The sequence below is a fragment of the Rhea pennata genome, chromosome 20 (genome assembly GCF_028389875.1).
Source record: "Rhea pennata isolate bPtePen1 chromosome 20, bPtePen1.pri, whole genome shotgun sequence".
NCBI classification, from domain to species: Eukaryota; Metazoa; Chordata; class Aves; order Rheiformes; family Rheidae; genus Rhea; species Rhea pennata.
In genome coordinates this window covers 6,586,281-6,604,011 of record NC_084682.1, presented here as the reverse complement: position 1 = coordinate 6,604,011, position 17,731 = coordinate 6,586,281, and the positions used below count along the sequence as shown (strand labels likewise).

Below are 17,731 nucleotides of genomic sequence, written 5' to 3'. Positions count from 1 at the left end.
CATGGCAGAGAAGTTATAGAACATTTGCTGTGCCAGTTTTGGCCCAATTACAAGGTCAGTTAATCCTGACATGAAAAAGGATGGCATCCATCACATCCTATCCACTGATTCACATCAGTGGCTTTCAGTCTGCGGTTTGAAGGCCTTTCTCCTGGCTCTCTTTCCTAGGGAGTCCATGAAAGGTGTTTCTGCAGTATGAATTAATTTCCATCTGTCCTACAATTGGTTTATGTGAAGGGGACCCATGTATCCATGGGTGCTTTCTTAGGGGCCTGCAGCTGAAAAGGGTTGAAAAATCTTTGCAGTAGGCTTTTAAACTTTGCCTGCCCGTTAGGTATCTGGTCACGATGGTACAGCCAAGTGCTGCGTCTCCCACTGTCCTTGCATTGAAGAACACTGCAGATTGGTCCCACCTTTCAGAGCTGGGTGAGGAACACCCCAGCAAGCAGCAAAGCCACAGACTGAGAGTAGACTTCTTAGCTTGATTCTGGAGGGAAAATGAGGTGGTGAATTTTCTGCTAGTATCATAGGACAAACAAGGGAGTTTTAATTAACCTCCCTCCCAAGGGAGGTTTAATTAATGTCCTATGGATGGACACAAGTATGCAATCAATTCAAGTCCCTAGATTCCTCTTAACAAGCATGCATGTGTGACTCCTTAGGGGGTTACTGCTGTCATGTTTGTATATAAACTTTTGCCTGAGGGGCCAATAGCAAAATAAATGGTTTAATGTGTTCCCGTCTCTCTGTTTCTGACACAGACATAATTTTCCCTGCTGCAGCCTTTGGGATTTTTTGCTATTTGCACTCAAAGAATTGTGTTCAGTTTTCTCAAGAGTGAAAAGAGCTCTTGTAATATAATGTAGTAAATGTACAGTGCATATATGAAAAAAAGAAAGAATAAGGGTGATGGTAGAAAAAGACATATAATGCTTGTGAGCCTGATAAGATGAATGCACAGATGCTTTCAAAGAAGACTGGAGGAGAGCAAGTGTGCAACTATTTCAGCCTTACAGTGTTCTATTTGCACGCAGGTATAATTTTGGTTTGGAAGGACCTCTGAAATACAATTTTCCTCTCACTGTCATCATATCTAAAGGTAGCTATTTTTCAGAAACCAAATAGATTTTCAGAACATGTTTTGCCCCAAGTGTCAATTTTTGTACTGAACTTTCTGTCCACGGTAGTTACTGTTCTGCAGAAGTGCAGTCTGTCTTTCCTTTGAAAGTATAAAGGATCTATTGCTTGTAATTCTGTACTACATGCTAATTTACTCTGTGATCTGGAGCGACTGGCAGGCACATCTGTTTTGAAGTTTCGTGACAATCTGCGAGGTTACTGCTCCATGGAGATTTTGAACAACTTTACCGAGGTGGACGAGAGGTGCGGCAGAAATGGTGTCAGTAGAGGCGCCCTCCCGCAGGCAGAGGCACGCCGTCGGCGGGAGTTATCTCAGCGCCGGCATTGGTGGTTCAGTGGTAGAATTCTCGCCTGCCACGCGGGAGGCCCGGGTTCGATTCCCGGCCAATGCAGTTGACGTTTTTCTTTCTTTTTTTCCTGTTTCCTCCATTTTTCCTTCTCTCTCGGGCCTCAAAACCTCTTTCAGCTCAACTCCGACCCTCGCCCTTCCCAGCGCTGCCCCTTGCCGTGGCTCCGCGGGCGGCGGCAGCGCCGGGAGCGCGTGTGGGGAAGGTCAACGTCCCCGCCCGGGCCGGCGGCGCCGCGGCCGCCTCAGCGCGCAGCTGCGCACGGGGACAAGATGGAGGTGTAAGGAGGCGGCGGGAGCGAGCGGGGCCGGGCGGGGGGCGGCCGCGGGGAGCCGCGGGTGTGCTGGGGATGGTGCTGTATGTATATGGGGCTGTCCGCAGAGAGTGTGTGTGTGAGTGTGTGTGTTTTGGGGGGGTGTATGTATATGGGGCTGCCTGCAGTGTGTGTGTGTTGGGGGGGTGTATGTATATGGGGGCTGCCCGCAGTGTGTGTGTGTGGGGGGGGGTGTATGTATATGGGGCTGCCCGCAGTGTGTGTGTGTGTTGGGGGGGTGTATGTATATGGGCCTGCCTGCAGTGTGTGTGTGTGTGGGGGGGGTATATGTATATGGGGCTGCCTGCAGTATGTATGTGGGGGGGGGTGTATGTATATGGGCCTGCCTGCGGTGTGTGTGTGTTGGGGGGGTGTATGTATATGGGGCTGCCTGCAGTGTGTGTGTGTGTTGGGGGGGTGTATGTATATGGGGGCTGCCCGCAGTGTGTGTGTGTGGGGGGGGTGTATGTATATGGGGCTGCCCACAGTGTGTGTGTGTGTTGGGGGGGTGTATGTATATGGGGCTGCCCACAGTGTGTGTGTGTGTTGGGGGGGTGTATGTATATGGGGCTGCCTGCAGTGTGTGTGTGTGTTGGGGGGGTGTATGTATATGGGGGCTGCCCGCAGTGTGTGTGTGGGGGGGGGGTGTATGTATATGGGGCTGCCCACAGTGTGTGTGTGTGTTGGGGGGGTGTATGTATATGGGGCTGCCCACAGTGTGTGTGTGTGTTGGGGGGGTGTATGTATATGGGGCTGCCTGCAGTGTGTGTGTGTGGGGGGGGTGTATGTATATGGGGCTGCCTGCAGTGTGTGTGTGTGTTGGGGGGGTGTATGTATATGGGGCTGCCCGCAGTGTGTGTGTGTGTGTTGGGGGGTGTATGTATATGGGGCTGCCCGCAGTGTGTGTGTGTGTGGGGGGGGTGTATGTATATGGGGCTGCCTGCAGTGTGTGTGTGTGTTGGGGGGGTGTATGTATATGGGGCTGCCTGCAGTGTGTGTGTGTGGGGGGGGTGTATGTATATGGGGCTGCCCGCAGTGTGTGTGTGTGTTGGGGGGGTGTATGTATATGGGGCTACCCGCAGTGTGTGTGTGTGTGGGGGGGGTGTATGTATATGGGGCTGCCTGCAGTGTGTGTGTGTGTTGGGGGGGTGTATGTATATGGGGCTGCCTGCAGTGTGTGTGTGTGTTGGGGGGGTATATGTATATGGGGCTGCCTGCAGTGTGTGTGTGTGTGGGGGGGTGTATGTATATGGGGCTGCCTGCAGTATGTATGTGGGGGGGTGTATGTATATGGGCCTGCCTGCAGTGTGTGTGTGTGGGGGGGGTGTATGTATATGGGGCTGCCTGCAGTATGTATGTGGGGGGGTGTATGTATATGGGCCTGCCTGCAGTGTGTGTGTGTGGGGGGGTGTATGTATATGGGGCTGCCTGCGGGGTGTGTGTGTGTGTGTGGGGGGTGTATGTATATGGGCCTGCCTGCAGTGTGTGTGTGGGGGGGGGGTGTATGTATATGGGGCTGCCCGCAGTGTGTGTGTGTGGGGGGGGGTGTATGTATATGGGCCTGCCTGCAGTGTGTGTGTGGGGGGGGGGTGTATGTATATGGGGCTGCCCGCAGTGTGTGTGTGTGTGGGGGGGTGTATGTATATGGGCCTGCCTGCAGTGTGTGTGTGTGGGGGGGGTGTATGTATATGGGGCTGCCTGCGGGGTGTGTGTGTGTGTTGGGGGGGTGTATGTATATGGGCCTGCCTGCGGTGTGTGTGTGTGTGAGGGGGGGGGTGTATGTATATGGGGCTGCCCGCAGTGTGTGTGTGTTGGGGGGCATATGTGTGTACAGGCCTGCTGACAGCATGGGGGGGTGAACGTATACAGGCCCGCAGTGCGCGGTGGGTACACGTGTAGGGGCCCGCCGCGGCGCGGGGTGCTGCTCGCTGCCCCGCGGGCATCGCTGCGGCACGCGGCGCTGCCGGGGGGCCCTGGAGCGCCGGCGCGGCGCCGGCCCCTCGCCTTGGGCCTGCTCCCCAGAAGCTGAGGTTTTCTGTTTGCTGTACAAATGTTGCTGAAGCATCTCTTTGTTTGGGAAAAAGACACCGCAGCTTAGGTTTAATCCTCCTCTCAGTCGGCGTCCCCCCTGCCCTTCCTGCCCGGGGGGCCCTGCGTGCAGCCCGCTCCCCTTGCTTGCTTGCCTTTTTTTTGTTGCCTGCCAGGAAAGGCAAAACCAAAACCTACAGCTTCTGGGAGAGAGCGACCACGCGCCAGCCCCGCTACCCTTGCCTGAGCGCTTTATTATCATTGAATGTGCCGAGCTTCAAATTCAAAAGTCAATAACGGATGAGAAACATTCATTGAAATACTAGTTTGCATTACTTTGGTCTTAACGTGAGTAGCAGTCCACGGGAAGTGCCCCGCTGCTGTTGTATACCCCAAAATGCAGCCAGGCTCGGGGTTGCTTGAGCAGGTTGAAAGACAGGATTTAACCTATTTTGATACCGTTAAATTCTAACGGTTGCACTTAGGCAACTGCTTGTTTTTTCCTACCTTGAGTAGCCCGGCTTATTTTAATGGTGCTTTTGGTACCAGTCCAAAGGTGCATTTGGGGCCCAGAGCCCTCCGGGGTGGGGGTTGGACCCTTTTATCAGAACAGAGCAATCCACTTGGGAATTGCTATTGGAATTTCATATTGCACTTCATAGGCACGTGCCTCGTGCCTGGCAGCCTCTTCAGAAAAGGACAGTCCGCAGCTAGGAAAACCTGTCTTGCCTAAGGCCTTCCCATTTCGGAAGCATCTGTTACAAGAAGAAAAAACCTTCCACAAAATATTTTTGTTTCAATACAACCCGTTTTTCAAAAAACATGAAGTGCAATGATATTTTTAAAGATGTGATACCATACACTAAAATACTTCTGGATATTAGATGGAGAAGACCTTCTTAATAGTGTTTTGAACTAAAATTTGGAGCAATAATAGCAATTCAGTGTATAATGATTTGGTGTTAACATCACACTTTCCTATATTTTTTGTTTAAGCTTTAATCTCATAAAAGTTAAGCATTCTGTTTAGCTAGCTATTTAAAAACATGCACTAGAATTCATTCTTTATAACTTCTTTCTCTTGCTGTATTTTTAATTTAGCATTTATGAGAAGAGAGAAGAAAGCAATTATTTCTACTTTATAAATGTTACAAAAGTTTTTGAAACAGTAGACTTGTTCGTCAATTTATAACTCCAGTATTTCAGCACAACAAAAATTCTTGAAGGTTTGAGATTTAGATTGGCACATTGTTTGCTATCCATTGATACAAGAAAAAAAGGCATTTTTCTAAACGATAAAATGTTTCATAATTATAGGGGAAGCAATTGTCTTAAAGAGTTTTAAAATCAGTATTCCAGAGACTCTGTTCCTGCCCAGGAAACGATTGACTCTGTATGATCATATCACTTATTTAATTAAATAATTCTATACATTTAATTCTTCTGTAACAGCATTGTTTCCGACAGAGAATGTACTTGATCCATAGGGATTTCTGTAGAGAAAGCCTGAATGCACAGATTCTGAAGAATTGCATTGACCAAACAGCAGCAGCTATAGGGTTTGTAAAACATGAATGAGAACTAATGCGTGTGTGAGCTCACTTGCTGAAGTTTCACCCCAGTCAGCTGGATGGAGTTTGAAGTTCATCTCAGCATATTTTAGAAGGTCCTTTTCATTTAAAAACAATGCTAGAACCTGTGGAAGTTTGTGGACGGCATTTAACTTGTGTGAAAGTGATGAACGCGGCAGTTCTATTGAAGCGGCGGCTGTGCCTGACAATACGTTGTACCTTTTTTTCATATGCTGCTGCGCAGACCTGAGAAAGGCCTTTTTTTTTTCCTTTTGTATGGTAACTTTCTGTTGTTGCGGCTACTGGCTGTTTGCTCAGCAGATTGCACTACTCTGGCAATGTATGGGGTTCTGAGTCAGTTTTTCTCTCCTTTTTTTTTTCTTTTTTTAATTTAAAAATACAAGATTATAATATCCCATAGTATTAGAGCCACGATTAAATTGGAAATCTGCTTAACTGCAAGACAATTCAGTTAGTCTAGTGGTGGTGGCTACCAATGATTCTTGCTTAATTGAGACAGAATTAGTGGGGAAGTGTTAGACTGGTAGCAAATGGGAAACTTGCAGCCTTGCCATGCTAATACAGGAATAACCACATAAAGATTGAAAGAACAATAAAGAGTAAATGCAAGATTTTTTTTTTTAAATTCAATATAGTGTGTGAGAATATAGTGCCATATGTGTATCTGTATACACATGTACCATATATGCATTGTACTACAACTAGTATTTTCTTTTTCCTTGTTCTTGAGAAATAAGTAAATAAAGAATGTGTGTGATCTTGTACTTTTCCTCTCAGTCTTATTCAGTTAAAACTTCAGGCGTTTTTATTTAAGGAAGAAGCAATGAAATTGTTATTTATTTATTTGGTAAAGTAGAGTGAATAAAACAGTTGGCTGTATGAAGGGATTGTGTGGTGTGAGTGTATAATGATTTGGGGTGTGAATGGTGCAAAACATGCTGTACATTTATGTAATAATTATGATATGGAAAAATAAATATTTTCCAAAGGTATAAATGACTTAATAATTGTAGAATTACCAAAATAGACTTCTTGATGATATTATGAAGAAACAAGCTAGATATGAAAATAGTGTCTGTTCTTTCAGAGTCAGCATGACTTCAACAAAGAAAAATTTCAGATAATTTCATTTCAAATATAATTTTTTGTTATCTTTTTTTTTCTTTTTTAGAAAAGATGCAAATGCCGCATTGCTAAGTAACTTTGAGGTAAGTTTATCTGCATCCTGGTTTTAAGCCAGCAGTTTAATGCTACAGGCAGTCACTTGTATGCTTCTGTTGAAGTTGAAAGGTGCCTGTGGCAATCAGCAAGATCTGTATGTGATTTTTCCCATTTGAATTGTTTTTAAGAAAAAACCCTTTTAAAGGAAAACTGGAAATGTTTTCACTAGTAGTGGCACTTGTTTTATTATTTGGTTGGTCCCAAAATTTGTTTTTCAAATGGGAGATTTTTAGAATGTCAGTAACTTCTGCTTTCTCTTCTTTACACTATTTAGTTTGCTGAATCCTCTTGTGTATGGTAGTTTGGTTTTAAAATTTGACTTTCCACTTTTTTATGCAATTCTGTATTTGCTAAGTGCAGTGGATTCACTGTTGCTTTGACTTCAGATGTGTCCCATTGTGAATCCTGAAAGTTGACACTTCTGTAACTAGGCAGCAATGTCTAAAATACTTTTTTTGAGTTTTGTCTTATGACAAACCAGTGTATCACCAAATGAGTGATACAGTGATTGTTGGAGTCTCCTTAATGTTGCAGATAAAATTTCTTGCAAAAGAATTCAAACACTTTCCCAAACAGCTGCTACTAGAATAAGTGTTTCATATTTAACTTGAACTTTGAGATGTGCTGTATTACCAAGGGCCTACAACTCATTAATACATAATTATATTAAAGCCAGTGCTGCTGGAAATGCAGTCGTACACGCCTGGTTGCTTGTCAGTGTTTTTTAAAATTCTTGGGAGTGTTTCCAGAGTAGGTTAGGTTGTAGCAAGGGTGAGGCTGTTTGCAAATCTGAGATACATTAGTCAGGATAAACACTAGCACTAGGAGCCGAGGATGTGCCGTGATCTGCTGACATGGGGAAGCTCCGGTGGCCTGTCTTACAACCATAACGAATATTGGTGTATAAATAGTAAAAAAACAAAACAAAACATCTGTTTTCCCAATATAGAAAAGTTATTAATTTTCTTGTCTTCTGAATAACAGTATTTTCTTTTTTAGCAGAAGTAGAAAGAAATGTTATGTTCTTGTTAGTGTAACTTAACCAGATAACGGAAAGTTTTCAGTGTTTTGTTTATGATCGTCATTTTTTCAGCAGTTTTAATAAGTGAAATGTGTTTGTTTTCTTAATTGCTGAGATTTGAAAATTGGGCAGCTGTTTCATCCTAATTCCAAAATAAATCTTGAAATGTTTTATCTTGAGCTACATTTGTGCATATGGCAAAGCATGCCATCTGGCAGATATTACAAGAGTTCTAATGAAATACTTGGAAAGAACTCTCTTGCTTAAGGAATTGATGATATTATGTCAGCCAAACTAGTATTAAATGTCTGTTTTTTAAAAAATATACTGTTGTAGCACAGAAGACAGCAAGTGTTTCAGAGATTATTTATTGCAAAATCAGCTCTGCTTCTTTGTTCTTTGCTTGCTGGGATATATTTGGGAAACTAGGTATTGCTTGCTGCCTGCTCAGATTCAAGTAGTGTTGTTGGCCACACGTGCGATCTGCAGATGTTTAAAAGTGATAGTCCAGACCAGGAAGGTGTTAGCCACATTTCAGAATCCATTTTTTATGCTCTTCAATCAAAACTTTCAACTTAGTTCCTGAACTTAGTCTTTGTGTGGGTAAATCTACCCACATGTGTTGAGAGTGAGCGAAAGGAAGTGGGAAGTGAAGTTATTGATCAGACTGCTTATTCCCAGTTTCCTTTCGCAGCATAGCAGTCAGGCATACAGCTTTTTAATTCTTTGCAGGAAGGGATTTGCAGTGTCAGTGGCTGTAGGCTTCTGGGGCATGGCGTTTTATTGCTCTTCAGAATACTTATACCCCTAAAACTACAGTCCCCTTTCTATTTGCTCATTATTTTCAGTTGCAATTTGACTGCCATAGCTAATGTTTTCCTTACTGGGATCACATTTTGGACAGAAAGTGATGTTTAAAAGAAGAGTTCCAGGCTGACATGTTCTGCGTTCTGTGCCTGGATTTCTTCTGTAATCTTGGAGTTGTGATTTAGTGTCCTGTTGTCACTAGTTACATGTTCTTCAAATATTTACCTACCTTCCAAGGTTTTTAAGAATTAATTGTGCAACTCATACTTTGACAACCTTGATAACACTGTAGATGGTGACATCTTATCTGAGTTGGTCTAGTTGCATTTATCTTAGTTGCAGCTGGAAAATCCTGAGAGGTGTTGAGCAAATGCTGTTGCTGAAGACAGGTTCTTGTACATATTTTTCTGTTTTTTTCCTGTGAGAGAAACTACTACAGAAGAGGAGTGGGTCAATTTATGTAACTGAAAAATGCACACACATCTGCTTTACTTCCCTGAAATTGTTAATATTTGTTAAGATATAGGTTCTCCATTTTAGTGAGGAGTAGACAGTTAGCTTTCCTGGCAACTTTGAAATTTTTTGTCTAAATGCTATGTTACATGGTGCACTTTGGAAAAGTATGAAGTGTGCTCCTTTTATGCAGTAGAAATCTGTGATTTTGAAAAGGATTGGTGAACCTGGCTGTTGGTGGAAATTAAATTCCTGCTTTATTACTTGGTTATGTATGACAATAAAAGAATAATTTTGATGTTGTCTCAGCATTTTTGCTGTGTACCTGGTTATGATGAGTAAAGATTTTGCAGACTTGCAACAGATTTGCCAAAAACACTGTTGCAAAAATTGAAACGTCTTTCTTGCCTTCAGGCCTGCCTCTCTGAATCTCAGCTCTTATGTTTTTGATATTCAGCATGTCATAAATGTGAAGACATCTTTATTACATCTTTTCAAGAATATGACTGATGATATTACATAATTGTAAGGAAAAAGGGAGCTAATGTAATCTATGTAGTTTAGCATACCCTGCTGGTTACTGCAACATTTACTATTTTGAATAACTCCAATGGAATTTACAATAGTGTTCCTAGTCTCAAGAGCATCTGTAGATCAGGCTGGAATTTAGTTGGTTCCTGGCTATGTGACAGTTGTAGAGTTTACTTTTCTTTCATGCAGATAATGTGAAATAGCATCTCTGTGAGACAAGACATATATTCATTTTAATATTGTAGGTGGATCTGTCGTAACAAATTCAGTAGAGCTGTAAACTTGCGTGAGATTATGCTTCAAGCATATATTTAAATGGGATCTGGGTGCCAGGACAGCTGAGTGTGACCAAGTTCTGTTTGGGACGTGAGATAGTGTAAGGTAGGGGGATGGCTTCATCCTGGAAACGTCTTCCTTTGGGATTTTTGGATAACATTCAACAAGTGCTGAAAATCTGTTTTAAAATATTCACATATTTTTGTGCTACCAACTTATACAACTTCTTTTTCAACACTCAGTTGCCAAAACATCCTTCATTTTAATTGCTGGTGTAGTCGCCAAAGAAGCAACAGTTTCTGCTTCATATGGTTGATAGGATTTGGCATTGTTAATTTATACTTTTCTGTGGTAATATTTTTAGACATTTTAGAGTATTTTAACTAAAATATTCCATTTTATTACTCTTTCTTTTCTCATAGGTCTTCCAGTTACTTACTGATCTTAAGCAGCAGCGCAAAGAGAGTGGAAAGAACAAGCAGAGCTCTGGCCAGCAGAACCTGAACACTATCATGTATGAAGTGAGTAGAACTGTGAATTTCCTTTGCAAATTAGCACAAGCTGGAGTAATTCACATCTTGAGATGTTTATATTAATCACTTTGGATCATATTTATCCTATTGAAAAGTGCAGTAAAATATCTATTTTTTGGTCAGTTTTCGTTATCCATGGCCGGTCTCTATGGCTAACTGTGCCATTAAGTGCAAAGACACAGTGCTGATTTCCTGTAGAGACTGCTGAGTCCGGTGGCTTATTCACTCAGCTGTAATGTGCTGTGGTCAGAGTTGTAGCATTTCCAGGATCAGCTCTAGTTTCATTTTCTGTCTGGTCTGCACGGAACAGATTTGGGGCTAGCAGGCCCCATGGATCCATGCTGACCATGCAGTATATCTCCTTGCTTCTCCCTGCTCAGAGTTTCCTTTCAAGTGGGAACACTGGGCAATGCAGTACATAGGTCCCAAGTGATGAAGTGGGGCCATCCTGTGTCTGGCACTGGTCATTCTGACCCCAAACTAGCTGGTCCTGTGGTTGGGGGGAGGTTTCTGCACAGGGTTCCCTAACATCTGCATCACCCAGGCTTTTTGCTTCACTGGAGCCTCCAGCCTCCAGTCTACCACAGCATCGATTGTACTGTTAGAATAAAACTCTCCTATTGAAAGAGCTGGAATGGGAATGTACTAGCTAACTGTTGCAAAGCACAGGATTGAGAGGAGCAGTGATAACTGAGAACAAAATCTTGTTCTTATTAAAATCTGTCACAAAAACAAAACTTCTATTTTAACTGTGGGAGACTTTTTGTTTTCTTTGTTTGAAGATTGCCAGTGTTCTATCCCGCTAAGACTTAGGGCAGAACGTGCTATCATTCAGTGAATCGATGTTACCATCTAGTTATGGTTTCAAAGCTGAGGTATAGATCACATAGATGATTTTCTTATTAACAGAATTCAACTAATAATTTCCAACTGAAAAGAGCAAGACATGTACAACTGGAATCACAAAATTACAGGTTTCAACATCATCAGTTGGAGACCAGTTCTGTAATAAATGGTATCTGTTGCTAGGAAGGACTTTAAAAATCATACAGTACAACTATGAACATTTCTAATATCTCAAATTAGTAGTTTTATGACAGAATAGTGATATGACCTCTTGTGTCCGTGTCTGAGAATTGCACGAGTATCCCCATGGTTGGCAGCGAGCTGAATGCAGTTTGCCTTGCTTGCATGAGTAATCCCATTGAGCAGGGAAACTACTCATGTGAATAAGATTTGGCCTAGGCTTTGTTTTTGTTTTAGTTCTGGCTTTGTTTGAAAAGGTATAGAGTCGTAATTCCTACGCTTCAGATTCAACAAAATAGAGGCTTACCAAAAATCTAGTTGAAATCTTTATGGAGACTAACAGTCTGTTCCCTACTTCTTTGAAACAGCTGAGAAAGACACAGTAAGTTTTTTTGTATCTGAATAGACCTTAAAGTTTTAACTGTCTTGTTATATTGCTGCATATTAAATGCCTATAGGGTGCTTGCTTTTATACAGGCAGTGAGGCTAGTATAAAATCTAGGTACATTTTCTATGTATTTCTTATATTACTGGAAGAGAACAGGAATTTGATCATAAGGAATTTTTTTGTTCATGTTGAGTATGTCTTCAGAAGCCCTGTTCAGGCATATCTGGATTTGAAAGGATTAGATGACGCTTACTAAGGTGGAGCCGTATTTTGATACGTTTCTGGCACTTTCATTGATTTGAAATTGCAGAAGAAGCCAGCCTGGAACAGAAATGACTCTCATTAAGTAATCAAAATTTATTACATAAAAATATGATGGTTTATTTTCAGTTATTATTGGTAAATAATAATTCTCTTTTATCTGAAAGGGTCAGTCAGTCAGGACTTACAGAAGGGATAGTTATCTGACACCTTAATACTTTTAAATATATACCTCAATAGTTGCATAAAACTGGTCATTAAGAATACCAGTGAATCATATTTCATCAGCTCTCTATCTGTTAAGTAGGATGAACTGTCCTGTGTTGTTGAAGTCTGTTTTAATTTACTTAGGCTTTCAAAATGAAAATACATTTTAATGGAAATATACTGGAAATATATTTGCATATATTTTTAGTTGCCATAGCCTAAGAGAATCTTGTAGATTATTTTTCCCAGTATCTTGTTGTTTTCTGTTCTGTAAATATTGATGCAGCTTTTTTGCCTTCTGACTTTTCAAATATTCACTTTAAAGAGTATTTTCAGTAGCACTGAAAATAATTATATTTGTAGAAGAAAACTCAAAGCATAGCATGTAGAGGGTAGTCTATGTGTATGGCATCATACTGCACATTTAAGTCTTTTTGTGTTTCTGCTCTAGATACTGCATCATTAGTCAGTTGTACAGATATTTTAAAATCTTCATGTGTATAGCTACGCAGTATCAAGAGATGAAGATTTTTTTTCTTAATTCAAAACAAATATCGACAGTACTCTTATATATCCTTCAGTTGCTGATACACACTATGCAGACAATGCAAGTATTTCCGTAACTTTTCCTTTGGTTTTCATTATTTCCAACCCTTCATTTTGATGTCTAATTTAAGCAACATTCAGAAAGATTCTTACACTACTGCCAATGAAAGAACAGCTGTAAATTGGAATTTGTTTGTGTTTTTCTTTTAGTAGAGGTTTATAACCACATTTTTTAAATCGGCTCAAATTATGTGATATATTTGTTATCTGTCTACTTGGTGTCATGCTTTAAAGAAAGCAAATACAACATCTGCAAAAGTTAACTGAGGTTGATGAGTGTTATATGTAAAAAACGGAGCAAAGAAATAAATTGTCTCAAGTCAGATAAACATTTCAGAGTAAAATATGACAATATTCTTGCAGATTTTTAATGCAAACCAATTAAACTGCTTCTGTGAACTTTAAGAAAGCATTGGCAGATACGCCTCTAAAAGATGAGAACAGCCGTAGGTTGGAAAGTCTTTGCTAGTGCTGTGCAGCTTGAGCGAGCTGTTTATGGGCTGGCAGTGAAAGTATCCCTGATACTGAATTCATGAAAACGTGGCAGAAGATAATGTGGTTTTCAGCTTTTCCAAAGTGTAACTAAAGGACCTGGTACCTTTCCAAGCAAACTTTGAATCTGTAAATATTTATTGGTTTTAAAAGGAGAAGTAAATCTGAATGATGCCATTCAACACAGTAGTAAACATACCTTGATCACAACCTTAGCATCACCTGAGATTATTACATTCCAGCCAAGAAAGAAAATACATTACTAACGAAGTTTCTTTCACAAACGAAGTGTGTTTCAGTAGACAGAGTTAAAACTCAATCCTTTCCTGAACTCTTCAACATGCAATTTCGAGCTGATATAATCCCTCTTTGGAGCAGATCAGGTGCATGACTGCCCAGAGCTACAGAGGGAATGGTCAAAGCTGGAATTGTAACACAGGTGTGCAGATAGATGTCTCTATGGAATTAATTCAGTGGGGCTTTCTTGACAAGTACTAATCTAATTTCTGTCCCATAAAACTATAGTTAGGTACTGCCTGTTTCTTACTCCCTTATCAGCCCTCAGTATAGTCTTATTGAAGAAAGAAAAATCAAAATGATTTGTGTTGACTGGGATAGCTCTTTCCACTATTCAGAAAAAGTTTAAAAAACAAACAAAAACCCTGAACTGACTCCAGATTTTTTCTGAGGAGTCCTGAGGAGTCCTCAAAAAATAACTTGCTTCATAGACAACACATAAGGCAAATAATAACTGTGAAATAATGTATATTTTCTTCCTACCCCCTACAGACGCTGAAGTACATATCAAAAACACCGTGTAGATACCAGACTCCTGAAACTGTAAGAGATTTCCTCATAACAATGAAAGGCCATAAGCTAACCAAGTAAGTAGAGATGTATCTTTAAATAAAAATATAAATTCATGGGAATGGTTAAAAAAGCACCATATACACAATCTGATAATCTGTTTTTGATTAACGTATTAACATATTCTCATTATTTTCTGTCACTATTTATATCCTCATCCAAATATCCTTTTCTGCACTCATATTAACACTTGTGTTTTCCAGTGTTTTGCTCAAACAGATTCTTGTCAGTATTTCTTTTCTAGCATGGTTTCACATGGTCCAAGCACAAAGTACAATTTATAAAATATTCTGTGAGAAGAACAATATAAGATACAAATGGGTTTTGCATACAGTAAGAGAACTGTGATGAAAACAACCTCAATTTATTATCAGCTTTCTCATTTTTATGAACTTTCTTAAGCAAAAATTCATTCATTCCTGAAAGTGGCAAAAGATTAGTGTATTGCAGGGAGATAAATAAAATCATGATACAGATGTATGCAAAATGTGTTCTTCTCGAGCTAATTTTTTGTGAATCTGTGAACGGCAGCTGCATCACATTATCTTTCTTTAATCAGTGCTCAGCAAACTAAAGTTTTCATCTTTCCTATTTGTGGTCTTTATCCACTGGCATTTGTGTCCACTAGGATTTCTAAGAGGTGTACACTGCTTGATTGATACACTATTCAGATAACAGAAAATTTTTCATAGTTTCCAGGAAAGCTGAACTACAGGTTATTCTTCTTATTTTGGAAAGTCCTGCATAGAAAATCTGACTTTTTCTTTTGCAGTTAGAAGATTCAAAGGTCCTTTTTTCTCTTTGGCAGTGGTATGAATGCATATTACGGTGCTTGAAATGCATAATCCTCTCAAACCTCTCTTCAGAGTGTGAATAAAACCTGTCATAAACATTCAAACGCAAAAGTAATTGAATCAGTGTGTTTGTTCTTTGGATAGCTTTAATTGGTCATCTTTTGGTGAAAGGATGTGTTTAAAGCAGAAAGTACAAAGGCTTACTTGCTACTGAATGACTGCCTCTTCACCATGAAGGGATGGTTTGTGCCGAATAGACACTGGCTGCATTTTCCTCTCTGCTGATTCTTTAAGGAGTTCATGCTCTGGGAAGAAGGTTTTTACTGCTTTGGTTGCATCACAAAAAGAAATGCAAGTTGAGAGCATCTGGAGAGTGCAGAGCTACAAAGGAAGTGTTTAGCCTGTCCAAAAGCATAGTAATTTGAGTAGAAAGCAGATTCAATCAGCTATGTCATTGACTTTTTCATGCCGGCTCTCTACAGATATTTATCGTAGCATCCAGTGCATTAGCAGCTCTGATGCCAGCATTACTCTCATTGCTGACGTTGGGGTGGTAGTACTTGGAAGCTTTGTCATGAGTAGTGTAACTTTGCTTGCACTACTTTCTTATGTAGAACTGAAATTGCCGGGTCAGTATGTCAGTGTTTAGTCCTCTTACAGCTCATTTTAAACAGCAAGATACTACTAATTTATATAGCGGGTAAGCTACCATAATTCTTTTCTGACATGGAGGTATTTAAACATTGGGAAAATATTTACAGAGGTGATAGTATGGAAATGAAAGAGGTATCTTAAAATCTGTAGCAAGCATTTCAGATTTCTAGTACTATATGTGTCAGCTTTGAACTGAAATAAGCTTACTCAGTACGTGCAGGACAGCAGTTTAGGAAAGCAGCAGAGGAATGCTGTATCACAGCAAAATCAGGAGGAAGTTAAAAAGGCAGAGTAGGATTTTTCAGAAGTAGCTGAGTGAGTTAGGAATAAAAGTCCCATTAAAAGTCAAAGAACTTTTTGTTCTAAGTTGCATTTCTAAAATTCCTTCTGATAGAATTACTGAGGCAGAATTTGACCAGGACCTCCGGGTTAACACTGATACTCTTACAGAAAGTCGTGGGAGCTCTGCTATCGTGTGTGAGATGCTGATGCCCAGTATGGTCTCTCTGAGAGTGAAGCACTAAATGACATTGTGCCAGGAAGTCAGAGAATTCCAGCTGCAGAATCGCCCACCCTGCCAAGGTGTCTTGGAGAAGGTTTTCTTCCCAAATATTCACTTACCCTCGTCCTGTTTGTTCGGTGAACTCTAATAGCAGTGCTGAAAAGGGTGAAATTTTTACAAGCTTTAGATGAGCTTCTTGACTATTCTATCTTTTTTTATACGGATGCCAGAAAGTTCTTTTGTTTCTAGATATCATCCTCTGTCCTTTTTCTCTGAATAAGAGTCTGTAAGAGAATTACTTCCAAGTCATTTTCGTCTGTATAACAGCAGGAGGATGAGAGTGAAGAGCAATCCACTAGTTTAGGTTAAAAAAAAAAAATAAACAGCATTTATGGCCTATTAGAGCTCAGACAGGATTGCGATACCTTCATCACTTGAACTTACAACTTTACTCTTAGCTAGTATCTTTGTCATCTGGGAAAGAATTTGCCAGCCCTGTGCTTGCCATGTACTTTGCAAAATAAGAACCAGAATTACTTGGTATGATCTTGGCACTTTTTGTTTTCACTAATCTTTTCCATTCAGCCGCTTCAAGCTGGAGGTATCAGAGCCATCTGGCAGCCACTTCTCACCAAAACACAGAAAGCGTGTGGTGTGCAATTACCATATAATACATTTTATGTTAAACGTTAGTGCCTCCAAAGAACTCTTGAACTACTCTTTGATTCATAACCAAGACCACTTCAACACTCCTGTGTTGTTAAATAAGTAGGAAAACTGAAGGTCTTAATCATTTCCATCTTGTGGGGTAAAGGTGACGTTTGTATAAAAGGTTCCATCTGAGGTTTTGTTCTAGTTAGCTGGTACAATACTTTCTTCCTCTTTGAGAGGAAAGAAGCTGTGACATTTGCTCTCCAGACCTTCCTTACATGATCTTCCCAATGTAATGACCTTTCCTCCCACGAAGAATAATGAACTCCAGAATCTCTTTGCTACTTCCATGCTGGGTGAGGCATTTGGAGAGATACTCTCTCCCTTAATCTCTTAGCTGCTCACATGCTGTCTCTGTTGGTAGCAGTTTTTTTAAAGGTAGCTAATTTGATGCAAGGTATACGTAAGAGGATTTAGTATTGGCTTACTGGCAGAAGATAAAGATATAATTTAGTTAGTGTCTGTTCTCTTACTGGGGATTGATGCTGTGTTTGTGAAAGCATCAACTCAGTTGTGCTGTATCTGATTACTTGAGCTTGTGCAATTGTATGATTTAAGAGCAAACAGCACTTTTAAATATCTCATTTGATTTGTTGTTTAAATAACCCTGAATAATTTCACTCATGGAGGGGTCCATTATCCTATTCCATCATATAGACAAATTCTTCTGTATAATCAGTGAGTGCCTAGAACTGCTACAGCAGCAATTTCTGTTTTCTCATAGCAAGCAGAAGAGAGGTCCTGGTTAAAAAGCATTGCTGGTCTAAAAATCCCACCAGCTACACTGCTTCCTTTGCAGTTTAAATTCCTTAGTGTGTCTGTGCTTTTAATCAAGGAGAAAACCATTAAGCAGTGTTTGTGCTGTTAATTAGGCTCAACATTTTATTTTCTAATACTAAGACCTTGAAAGTAGTTCACCAATTCAGGGCTTTTAACATAAGGAGAATTTGCAGCTATCTGT

The 17,731-nt window shown here is 40.6% G+C and overlaps 1 protein-coding gene and 1 non-coding gene across 3 annotated transcripts in view; both read left to right on the top strand.

The window, feature by feature from the left end:
* Positions 1-1,461: 1,461 nt before the first annotated feature.
* On the top strand, positions 1,462-1,532 carry TRNAG-GCC (transfer RNA glycine (anticodon GCC)). Its single transcript has one exon. It is a non-coding gene; the product is annotated as a tRNA-Gly (tRNA).
* Positions 1,533-1,678: 146 nt separating this feature from the next.
* The window catches only part of CRCP (CGRP receptor component), a 34,217-nt gene continuing 18,164 nt past the window's right edge, over positions 1,679-17,731 (top strand). Inside the window, exons 1-4 of one of the 2 annotated variants that reach the window (XR_009960408.1) lie at positions 1,679-1,767; positions 6,592-6,628; positions 10,152-10,250; positions 14,032-14,126. Coding sequence is in view for 1 of the 2 variants with exons in the window: in XM_062592440.1 (XP_062448424.1) it covers positions 1,760-1,767; positions 6,592-6,628; positions 10,152-10,250; positions 14,032-14,126 (239 nt within the window). In the remaining variant the exon portion in view is untranslated. The remainder of the gene's footprint in view (positions 1,768-6,591; positions 6,629-10,151; positions 10,251-14,031; positions 14,127-17,731) is intronic. The other variant, XM_062592440.1, reaches the window with a different exon arrangement.